Genomic DNA, 12,788 nt, shown 5'->3' with positions numbered 1-12,788 from the left:
GTATTTTCACAACTAGGATACTTTTATATAGAGGCTAATGACTTCACACCAATTGATGCCTTGGTAATTGATGTGAAGTCATTATGCAAAGCACACATCCCCATAATGCAAAGCACACATCCTTGAGGGCATGTATAATGCTATGCATTATAGGGAGGGCCACTACTCATTAGCCTCTATATACAATTAGCCCAGGTGTGAAGATACTTTACATGCAAACTTTGGTTTGCACTCTTGGATAAAGGATTAAACCAGGAATATTGATTTTTTTTTAAATATTTAATTTATACCAAATTAAATATTTTTTGTCAATTTGTCAATATTGCTACTGGAAAATTACTAAATTTCTGTAACAATTTTTTGACAGTATATTTTTCTAATTATTATTATTATTAAGAGAGACCTCCAGGGAGTCAGGGACTCATCAAGGAAGGCCACACCTACATGCAGCAGTTATCATACTTATTCTTGAATTCATTCACATTGCTTGCACTCACAACATCCAATGGCAATTTATTCCACTCATGCACCACCCTATGAGAGAAAAATCTGGCCCTCATCCCCTTCTTAGCAGCATTCATTCTCAGCTGCCGAGGACGCCCTCGTCCTTTACCCACCCTCCATAAATTGAAAAATTCCATCAACTGAAATCCTGCATGAACCTTTCAAAAGTTTGTAAGTCTCAATCATATCACCCCTCTTTCTCCTTTTTGCTAGTGCCTGCAGTCTACAATTTCTCAATCTGTCTTCATAATCAGTATTCCACAGTCCAGATATCATTTTTAATGCTCTCCTTTGCAATCTCTCTCTCTCTCCACTATATCAGAATGTCAACAGAAACCAGGAGACCAGACCTGTGCACAATAATCCAAGTGAGGTCTTATCAAGGCTTTTTAAAGAGGCAAAATGACCCTTATCTTTACATGTGGAAGTTTGTTTCGATATTGCAATTATCTTTTGAGTTGTATTTGTAATCTTTGCCATATGGCCCCTGAACTTCAACTTCCTATCTACTAACAATCCAAGATCCCTAGCCTCATCAGTTTCTTCTAGCATAATCCTACCAATATAATATGACATTAGCTATCTAATCATGCTGAAGTGAATGACTTTACAATGAACCGACATTCATTTTCCCATGGCCACAATTCCAGCATATTCAAATCATTCTGCAAGTAACGCATATCAGCATCATTCTTGATTACCCTACCTATCTTTGCATCATCATCAGCAAATAGCTGTATGTTGCTTGTCAAATCATTCTCAATATCATTAATGTATAGAATGAATAACAGTGGACTAAGCACTGATCCTTGTGGTACACCACTGGTTACCTTAGATCTTGTAGACTCACATCCCTTGTAGACTTTTTGATATCTGTCAGTCAGCCATCCTCTTATCCACGCTAATATTCTATAACCCAAACTCATATTCTTCAATTTATGCACACCTACCATGCTGTATTATGTCAAAAGCCTTAGTAAAATCCAGAAGTATCATGGTTTATCCATTCCTGTTGTTTATTTCAATGATAACATTCTTATAGAATGTGAGCAAAAATTGCTAAAACATGATCTTCCCTTAGTAAACCTAGGTTGCTCATTGCAAAGTAGAGATTTACTGTCAACCCTGAATGAGAGCCCTAACGAATTTTTCCAAAATGTTCACCACCACTCCTGAGATACTAATTGGTCGATAGCTGGATACACTGGTCTTTGTACCACCCATGTGCAATGGAATTACCATATATTCTTTCCATTCCTGTGGAATCTTCTCTGTTCTGAGACTCATATTAAACAGCCTGGTCAAAGGAATAGCCAGTTCAGCTGAACACTCTTAGCACACATGCTGATATCCTATCATTCCCTATTACTGGATTCTTATTCAGTTTGTGCAACAGCTCTAATACCTTGTCCTCAATACACCTGAGTTTCTTCATCCACTGAAGAGGTAGCAGTGTTACATACATCAGATTGATAACTTTAACAAAATGGGCACTCATTTGTTGAGCAACCTCTTTTGCATCTGCAACCCTCATGCCATCTGCATTTAGAAAAGTAATTGTTTAATATTCATCCTTTCTTTTACTTGCAGCATATCGATAGAATTCTTCTGGGTTGTCTTTAATATGCAGAGCTAGTTTCTTTTCATAATCAGCCTTTGCTTTCCGTACAACATTTGTGATTATTCTAGCCTGCTGCTTATAATTTTCATAATGGACAGCATCCTTATGCACACAGTATTCCTGCCACATCATCCTTTCCTTATGAATCTCTTGCTTAATAAGATTACACATCCATTTGACTCCTACCCTATTTATTCTTCAAACTCTCAGGACACATTCTGATATTGCTTCATTTAAGTATTGTTTAAATGCTTCCCATGCATTGTCAATATTTTTCCCATCTAGCAACTGATCAAATTCCAATTTCTTTGCTATTTTCACTTCCTTTCCATTGATGCTTATGATGGTGCCTCTCTTAAATTTTGTTGTGGTTCTTCGAATAGCTAATCTTTCACTGTTTTTCTTGCTTGCTTGATGAAAATGTGAGGCTTGTATAACAAAGCAATGTCTGTATTATACCATCATATTACCATCTGGTTGCCTGAGTCCCAAATTACCAGTCCATTAAAAAAGGGCCAAGAATGAAACAGAGTCAGAAGCCTTTGTGGTTCTTTGCATTATTCACTGGCTATGTAAGTTTCCTCCTAGTAATTTAGCTTTTATCATTAAGCAACTCCTCTTTTAACCTATGTCCCTTTTAACTAAACCAGCAATATTCTGAGTATTATTAGTTGCCTTAACATTGTAAAAATCCTAATATTAAGATCAGCTTCAAAATCAAATCTTCATATATCGTATAACTTCTTCGAAGGAAAGGGTTATAAGGTTTTACACTCGATCTGTATCAGTTTAGTATTACATTCTAATCTTATCAAAAAGCATCTGTCATTTAAATGTCACCCACTATCGATTTTGCTAAATAATTTTCAGTACCCACCTTGGACATTTTAATCAGAATGCTCACATTGAATGCTATCAAAACCTCAGATAAAATTTATATGAATTATGTTAGCTATTTCCATATGCAATTCTTCTTTTGACTTATAAAAATTTAGCATCTTTATCAAAAGGGAATCCTTTATGAAAACTAATTTGTTCATTACTTTATCAAATAACACATAAGACCAAGTGCCTTATTCTTTGTTTTAGATAAGTCTTCTTAATTAATTAATTTATTTATTCATAGAGTTTCCTCCCTTTTCTCCCCCATCCCTGTTGGGGGCAAGTCGAGTCCCATAAATACTTAACCCCCCTCAAGGGGGCTAAGTATTTATGGGATAAACGGATCTACATTATTTATGTATTTATTTATGTTAAGTATTTATGGCTGTAGATCCGTGTGTTCATGGGGCCGGTTTGCCTGCTTGTGGGATGAAAACCCCCAGATAAACTGGGGGGAGGGGGGGACCCTGCTGTCCATGCCCAAGACCGGCTAATTTGGCTATGGCTGAGGAAGATCCTTAAGCTCCTCATGTCGGGGATGGGAATCAAACCTAGGACACTCCTTCCCCAGGTATATGGTTGCGAAGCGCAAAGCGACTAGGCTAACTGCGTGGACAGTCTTTTTCTTAATGAACTGGGATAACATCTGAATACTTCCAATCAGAAGTATCGATTTCTAATTTCAAAGACACGTTCAAAAAATAATTTTAAATGACATGCATTTACACACCACTTCTGGGTGATATGTCATCTCTGCACCCAGCATCATCAGCTGTCAATTCCATTCATTCATAGTAGGAGCTATAGCATTCCTCCAAAGCTGATTAATTTCAGTTCTTATGTTTTACTCTTTTGCTTAGCTTCTTGCTCATGTAATAATTCTTTCCTATAATATATTAATGGAATGGATTTAAAAAAAAAATTGTGCTTTTGATTTAAATCATTCTGGTCATGACATTTAAATCATGTGCTGAAACTACCTCTCAAGATACAGTTAATTAAATCTGTTTTGGATAGAGATTACGGATTAATTCATATGAAATCAAGCTTAATTATTCCAAATCAATCTAGCTCATACCAGGAATTAAAGTGACATGACTTCCAAGCCAATGATGACCTTAGACTTTCTGGGTTATTATGGATAACCACAGTCAACTCTTGCTATGATACCACCACTATAACAAGCTACTGAAAAGTCCCCATAAGTATTTTACACACACACACACACACACACACACACACACACACACACACACACACACACACACACACACACACACACACACACACACACAGAAGAACCTATAGCATATTAGTACATGTTTGAGGCAGAGGTGGCAGTTGGAAAAGAATAAGTTTTTGACATTTGTCTTGATGAGTTGGAAGTTGTTGTTGGGGAACATTATATATATATATATGTGAGAAAGGCTATACCAGAGAGCAGAGATAGAATAAAAGAAGATAAGCAGGTGTGTTTACAATTGTAGCAAAAAGAGATACTGGATAGCTGTTTATCTCATATTAAAAGGCCCAAAAGAAACTAGAGGAATAACTGTTGCCATTTTGGTTGGAGCAATGTCCTTAGAAGTACCTGTAAAAAAGACAAAACTGAAATAGTGCATCTGTGAAACAGAAGTTGAAGTGAATCAATGAGAGAGGATCATTTTTGAGTCAAATTGCTCTCCTCTAGATAGCACAGTGTATTTTTAAGGAGGTTTTAGATATATTACCCCAAACATATGAATAGTTCGATAGGTAAAACGTAGTCCTCATCAGGAAAGAATGCCTAGTTTTTCAGGGGGAGAAGAAGCTACTGATGTAATAGGTTTAAGCCAAAAGAGGCCAGAGGTAAATGTTAATCCATGGAGAGAGGGAAAAATAATAATAATAATCTGATCCTGTCTGGTGATTTGTGTATTACTGAAGGTGAGCTGAGATTCTCTTATGACAGAAAAGGAAAATACTATTTTGGTAGTACTGAAGGATGGTAGAGTTCAGTGTTTAAGGCACTGGCTGCAGATGATCTTGAAGTTTGGAATGTGAATACTGCATGGCTTGTCAAATGAGGAGGATGAACAGTGTATGAAATGTTCGCACGTGAAGTATCTATTTTCACGAATGGACTACTTGTATACTATCATCAGCAAAGTTGTAGATAGGATTAATATTAATGCTGTAGAGTAGGTCATTTATGTATAAGAAAAAGAGGATAGGGGATAGAACAAAGTCCTCAGGCATTCCTGCATTGGCAGTGAAGCTTGTAGGAGAGAGTTCCATCTCCCATGATATGGAGCAAACAACAGGAGAGCTGGTTTCCCCAATCACAGAGGGTGGCATTTAGATGGAAGGAAGACAATTTAATGAGCAGATCGTGAAGTAAGACATGAACATGATCAAAAGCTCTGGAAATGTCAAGGGTGACAACACACATTTCTCCAAACCTTTTGCATTTGTCCAGTGGTGGGTGATGTAAGCTAAGATTGGTTGGTTTGTGGCTTATTGGTGCAAGGACAGCAAAGGTCATACTGCACCACTGCAAAGGTTACAGCAGTATACATGGTAAAAAAAATAGTTACGCAGTTATGTAGACAAGATGTTATGTACAAGAAAACAAACAAGAAATTAAAGTTGTATCTACATAAAAAATGAATTTATTATCAAAATTTGGCATAAATTAATATTAATTTTAACTTTTACAAAATCTTTGGAAAAAGTTAAAAATCGCATGTAATTTTTCTGAGTCTGACAAGATCTACATGAGTGTATAGTGGCTCAGTCTGATTAGTAAAAAACTGCAGTTTCCTGAGTGCAGCTCTGGCAGGCCCACAAGAACATTACATGGCAAGATAAATGTTATGCTCTTTGCATATAGGCAGCTCATCAGTCTTCAATAGATAAGAATGTTGTTTTTTTTTTTAAATGTTGGGCCCATACATAAGAGGCTGGTTGGTCACCCTATAGTACGTTAGTACTGTGCATCTGAAATGCATAACATGATTGCGAACTATGCAGAGACAAGCAAGGACAACTTCCTCTCTTCTTGGGCACTTCCTAAAATATCTCCTGAGTGTTAAAAAGATATGACATACTGTTTTCAAGACACATTAAGAAGTAGCTATTGTTATCTACTCAACAATAGATCCTTTCCATCATCTAGACCATAGGTTCCCAAACTTTTTTTGGGCCACCGCCCACTTTGCAAGACATAAATTTTGCAACCCCCCCCCCCCATTATAACACCCCAAATTTTGTAATGCCCCCATTTTACTTGTAATATTAAATTATATAAAATTGGGTTTATTTTTGTACAAATCAATTAGAAAAGTCGTTTTATATATTTTATATATATTTTGAAATGAAATATAACGAATATATTTGCTACTGTAAACATAACCTATTATACAAACATATATACATGCTCTATTTTCTCATTGACATAGAAAATTGACATCTATTTCTATCTGACATGGTAAATTTTCAAATGATTAAATAATTGAAATAGAAAATTGATAAAAAAAATTGATCGTGTAAGACGGGCATAAGATGAATTAAAATGCAATACTTAAATTTTAAATTGCGATTAGATAAATGATTATCTAATCACAAAATCACGAAAATAATTAATTTTTAAATATATATTATTAATTTCTTCTATAAAGAGCCACCGACCCCTAAACCGCCTGAACGCCCCCAAATGCATCTGATTCCACTATACCCCCCCCCCCCAGAAGGCTTCAGCGCCCACTTTGGGAATCACTGATCTAGACCATCTGGGACCTACAGCATCCTATGTCCCTGCAAGCTTAACTATTTTGAACAAGCAGGAGGAACTGCCAATGGAGTACTAGCCCATGCTATGGATACGAATTGCTAGATCTAGTGTGTGTGTGTGTGTGAGAGAGAGAGAGAGAGAGAGAGAGAGAGAGAGAGAGAGAGAGAGAGAGAGAGAGAAACTGTTATAAAGCAGCAGGTATAAATCAGAGAGAGAGAGAGAAAGAGATTATTCCTGGAATCCACCACAGCATTTACCTAAGCTGAAGAAATTAGGCTGCTTCACTTTACCTAAAATATAGGAGACTTATTTTGAGACTGTCAGCAGGCTTCCATCACCATATTCAGCAGGGCACCATTCAGGATTGCAGGAACCTGCCTTTCATACTATGTGTTTGACTTCCTGATAATGTGCTATATGCATATTCTTAGTTAGATGCATTGTGCTCATGTGACCAAGATGAAATACAGGCACAGTAATCAGTACTATCAACATAAGCCTGAATGGCAAAGAAATACGACTAGCTAAGGAATTGGATAAGTGCCAGATCAACATAATAAGGATGACAAACAAAGAAGGCAAAAAACAGATGAGATCTTTCTAAGCAACAAATACAAAATGCTATATTCGAGTAATAACAATCAGGAAAAAGGAGTAGCTATACTGTTCAACAGTAAATATGAGGATAATCTTCTTGAATGGAAGGAAATATCAATTAGAGTGATGTGGGCAAATATCAGAATGGGGACCTGGACAATGAGACCTATTTGTGCCTATGGAAGGCTCCACTAAGGTAGAAATGGAGGAAATTTTTTCAGGTTTTAGAGAAAGCAACTGACACAATGAAAAAGGAAAAGTTGGTCCTTGTTGGGAATCTAAATCTCACAGTAGGAAATGACTGTCTGACATGCAAAAATATTTTGGGAAAATTTGGAGAAAAGAGCAAAGCTAATAATAATGGCAAATACCTTTTGGATTTTTGCTCAGAACATGGATTGGTTATTACTAACACCATGTTCCAACATAAAAATGTGCACAAATTCACATGGAGAGAAGAGGCAAGGAATGAGAAAAGTATCATTGAATATGTTATTGTTGATAGCAATCTTTTCTCATGGGTGAAGACACTAGAGGTAAAGAGCATTTGAAATTGGAAGTGATCACCATTTAGTCTTGAGCAGGATAAAATTGAATTTCATATTGAAAAGAAGAACATTTAAGAAAGTTTTAAAGCGAATAAAAGTTGAGCAACTCTCACATGTGAACTGCAGACTAAAATACACAAAGATTATTCAAGAAAAAATGAAAGAGTTTGAGAACAGGAATCAAACCTTGGAGATTCAGTGGCAAGCCTTGAAGAAAACCCTGATTGATTCAGCCAGACAGGCATGTGGTGAGGTTGTGTGCAAGGATAGAAAAATTAGAACTCCATGGTGGAGTTCTGGACACAGGAAGTTAAAAAGGCAGTGAAGGAAAAGAAGAAAGCATATCAAAAGTTCCTGGCAAATGAGTCAGCTTAAGCTCTTAGAAAATACAATGACAAATGTAGGAAAGCTAAACACTGTAAAACTAGCTAACCAAAAGTCATGGGAAGGTTTTCCTAAGAACACAGAAAATAAATATCAGGAAGGTGGAATAGGTGGAAAAGGTGGAATATTTTGAAAGTTATTGAAGAAGCTCAGAAATGGAGGAAGGAGTGCTGTAAAAGGAATTAGAGATGATAAAGGTGACATGAAAACTGTAGAAAAAGATATCTTTGATGTATGAAGTAATTACTTTGAAAAATTGCTAAATGAAACAATCAGTGACAGCACAGTGGTAGGAAACTGACCAGACATGCAATCAAGAATACAAACCCATACTTGAAACAGAAAAATTCATCAACAGCCTGAAATGTGGAAAAGCAGCTGGAGTAGATGATATCTGAAGAGAAATGCTGAACTATGGAGGTATAAAAGTCTTGCAGAGGCTGCAGTGCACAGTTCAGAAGGCCTAGACAGAGAGATCAATTCCAGATGATTGGAGTAGAGCTCTCATAGCACCCATATATAAAAAGGGAAATTAAAGTGAATTTGAGAGTTACAGAGGTATTTCTCTACTGAGTGTTCCTGGTAAGATTTATGAAGGATAATTGAGAAACAGTTGAGAAGGATTGTTGAAGGGAAACTTGGTGAAGAACACGCTTTAATCAGGCGAAATAGAGGCTGTCAAGATCAGATTTTCACTTTATGACACATAGTTGAGAAATCATGGGAATATAACAAATATCTGTATTTAAGTTTCGTAGATTTGGAAAAGGCATATGACAAGGTGCCAAGAGAGAAGCTATTCGAAACGCTACAGTTATATGGTGTCGATGAGGCATTATATCAAACAATACTTCAGTCTTTATTTGAGTTGTAAGTCAGCAGTTAAAATTGAAAGTACAAGAAGGTGGTGTAATGTTAAATCTGGTGTCAGGAAAGGATGTACACTATCCCCTCTGTTATTCATTATCTATATGGATTACATTATGAAGGAAAGTGGTATTAAACCTGATATCAAAATTGGAGATAATAATCTTAGCTCTTTGATTAATGCGGATGAAGTACCTCTAAATAAATCCGGTACAAGTCTGCAAGATTCCCTGACTAAATTGAATAACTGTTGTAATAGATATGGTATGAAGGTCAGCAATAAAAAGACAAAAAGAAAGAAACTAGGTAGACGCATTAAAAATATCAACTACGTTGTGAATGGAGAACCTATAGAACAAGTAAAACATTTCAGCTACTTAGGCATTATTTTAGTGAAGATGGTAAATTAAATATGGAAATAGACAACAGATTCAACAAGCTGGTATGGTAGGAAGTCAATTGAATAAATTTATATTGAATAAGAGAAAATTAGTCAAAGCACTAAATTTGTTATATACAGACAGTGTTCAAACCAACTTTAACTTATGGATCTGAGAGCTGGGTCAGAAGTAAAACACTTGACCAAAGACTAGAGACTGCAGATAGGAGAGTCCTGAGAAAGATTAGGGGCATGACCAGAAGGCATCAATTAAAAAACGAAGATATTATTAAAGAACTTGATATTGTTAGCATCCAGGAATGTGTTAGCAGAGCTAATCTCAGGTGGTATGGTATGGTCACTTAAACAGAATGGGAGAGGAAAGATTAGCAAAACAAGTGTTCTCTGCCAAGTTGGCAGGAAAAAGACCCAGAGGAAGACCAAGATATAGGTGAATTGATACAGTAAAAAGTGCCTTAGAAGATAGAAATATAAGATCTGATAATGTTAGAGTTTACAAAAGGAAGTTAATAATGATGTAAGGTTTTCATTTAGTACTATCATATCCTGTACATCCATTGAGGGTACATGTCAGGAATTTGATTATTATGATTATGATGATGTACCGTATTTGCCGGCATATAAGATGCACTTTTTTTCTTTGAAAATAGGTCTGAAAAACAGGGGGCGTCTTATACGCCGATACTCAGTTTTTTATTATTTTCATTTCTAGAAATTTTCTCTGTTCCGAGTTATGCGATTTCTTTATTGCTTCCTTGCGGTGTGTGAGAGAGCATTCCAGTTACGTAGGGCAGTGTTTCTCAAACTTCACACATCCGCGTTCATATGATTGGTGCAGTATTAACAAAAGATCACGCTGCTAAATGACGAAGACAAGCCAACAGTTGAGTTGAAATGCTAATTCTCTTCAACTGAATTCTTTATATAATATCTAAAACACATTCACTATATATTTCTTCATTTTAACACGTTCACTCAAACAAAACCATGTGTTACCGGTGCAACATATGGTTTTGCTTGAGTCATACAGCATTTTCTATGGGAGCGGGAAATGTGATTCATTAGCTAGTGCCATTTTTATTCCAGTTGTCTCTAATTGCACTGTTTGTTGAGAAACATATTGCACAGCCTGCAGATGTCTCTGTACCTTATTCAGTGATACAACAGGAATGTTTATCACTGAATTATTTACGATCTCGAACTTCACGGATACATTGATTTTTATTCTATGCATTAATGATGCATAGCCGAAAATTGCCACGACCCCCCCCCCCGAAGGCCTTTCACGTACCCCCGGGGGTATGCGTACCACACTTTGAGAAACACCGACACAGAGTTCAGTGGATGCGTATGTGCTGCCATCGACGATTACAGCTGTGTCCTGTTCGTTTAAACTTCCCAATTGCTGTCGCAGTTGTGAACGGTGATAAATTTCTGCTGTTAAATTTTTTCTAAATTTCTTGGCAAATTATGGCTGAAAAACGTCACCATCATTACAATATTGCATACAAGCTATGTGTGATTGTGTATGTTAAAAAACATGGAAACAGTTCTGCAGAGAGGAATTTCAGACCACCCTCAACTGAGAAAATGATAAGAACTTTTATGTTAATCTTATGTTAATGATAATTGCAAGAGTAATCTTTCTGTATTATTATTTACATGAATTCCTCAATTATTCACATAAACATTGCAAAACAATAAGATACTCTATTATAATTAAATAGAAAAGCACTGACAGTATGATTTCTTTTAAACATCCACAGAGAATGCCAAGAATAATTATGATTTCATGGAATGCATGATTAAGGTCATTATATATCAGAGTGGTAGTAATTAATATCAGCATAATCAATAATCAAGATTCATAGTGATCAATAGACAATAATTAATATGATTAAAATGCACTTCTTTTCAATAGCATGTAATACTTTTATCCTTAAGCATTCAAAATTGTTCCTTAAGCATCTTGGTGCTGTTTAACCAACCCTGAACTCCTACTGCACTTGCATTTATTGATTTTTTTTTTAATTACTAGAACTTTAACAAATCAATTTATCTGACTAATAGTATAAATGTTGCATAATTCTGAAGGATACAACCATACACAACACAAAATATTGCTCCATTAGGATCCCATGCTAAAGAATAAACTGGACCATCTTTACCTAAGAAAAAATGAATCAAGTGTCAGTGTACATAAAATAAATTAGTTCAATAAACAGGATGTGATTGACAATTCTGCTAACTAATATCTTAATACTATTTGGCCTTCAAAATGAAACATATTTTGGCATTATATACAACTATAACAAGAGTTTGTGTGTGTGTGTGTGTAAAATTCAATTTCATGTTATAATTCCAAAATACACACAGCTATTAATATAATATATTAATACAAATCATTATAAATTAAACTTCTTTTGTAACACTTCAGTGTATAAGGAACTCCTAATATCTCTTTTGATAATCAATCTAGTAGATGATATCGTCAAATTTAAGAATTTGTAATCAATGTATAAAAACTAAATTGTACCTATTAATTATACCATTATATCTAATCACATCCATTCTATGCAAAGTCTTTTTGTAATATGCATTTCTTTTATTTCATGAATATAATTATGCACTACAGATGGTTAAAAATGTAGTAAAAGTTGGGGAGAAAGAAGAAACTGGTGAACAGTGGATTTCAGTACCATATAAATTATACTTGAGGAAATACATAAGAAAGGAGGGTGATCCAAAGAAGAATACATGGAATGAGTATCATCATCATCAAATTCCTGCCATGTACCCACAAGGGGTGTACAGGATATGATAGTATTGCATGAAAAAATTATATCACCACTAACTTCCTCTCTACAATTTTCCTCCAAATCAGTCTGTTACTTGTCAAGACTCCAACATTATCAGATCTTATATTTCTATCGTCTAAGGCACTTTGTACCGTATCAATCCACCTATATCTTGGTCTTCCTCTGGGTCGTTTTGCTGCCAACCTGGCAGAGAACACTTTGTTTTGCTAATCTTTCCTTGCCCATTCTGTTTAGGTGACCATACCACCTGAGATTAGCTCTGCTAACGCATTTCTGGATGCTGACAATGTCAAGTTCTTTCCTAATATCCTCATTTTTAATATGATATTGACATTGATGCCATCTGCTCACACCTCTAATCTTTCTCAGGACTCTCATATCTGCGGTCTCTAGT

The 12,788-nt window shown here is 35.7% G+C and overlaps 1 protein-coding gene across 1 annotated transcript in view; it reads right to left on the bottom strand.

The window, feature by feature from the left end:
• eIF2A (eukaryotic translation initiation factor 2A) overlaps nt 1–12,788 on the bottom strand; it is a 270,564-nt gene that overhangs the window by 123,597 nt on the left and 134,179 nt on the right. The window contains exon 10 of the mRNA XM_090402822.1: nt 11,675–11,743. Coding sequence (XP_090258948.1) covers nt 11,675–11,743 — 69 coding nt within the window. The remainder of the gene's footprint in view (nt 1–11,674; nt 11,744–12,788) is intronic.

This window comes from Typopeltis vanoorti, chromosome 13 (assembly GCF_054136105.1).
Source record: "Typopeltis vanoorti isolate ZY-2024b chromosome 13, IOZ_Tvanoo_1.0, whole genome shotgun sequence".
In the NCBI taxonomy this organism is placed as follows: Eukaryota; Metazoa; Arthropoda; class Arachnida; order Uropygi; family Thelyphonidae; genus Typopeltis; species Typopeltis vanoorti.
This window is presented reverse-complemented; position numbering and strand designations above follow the sequence as displayed.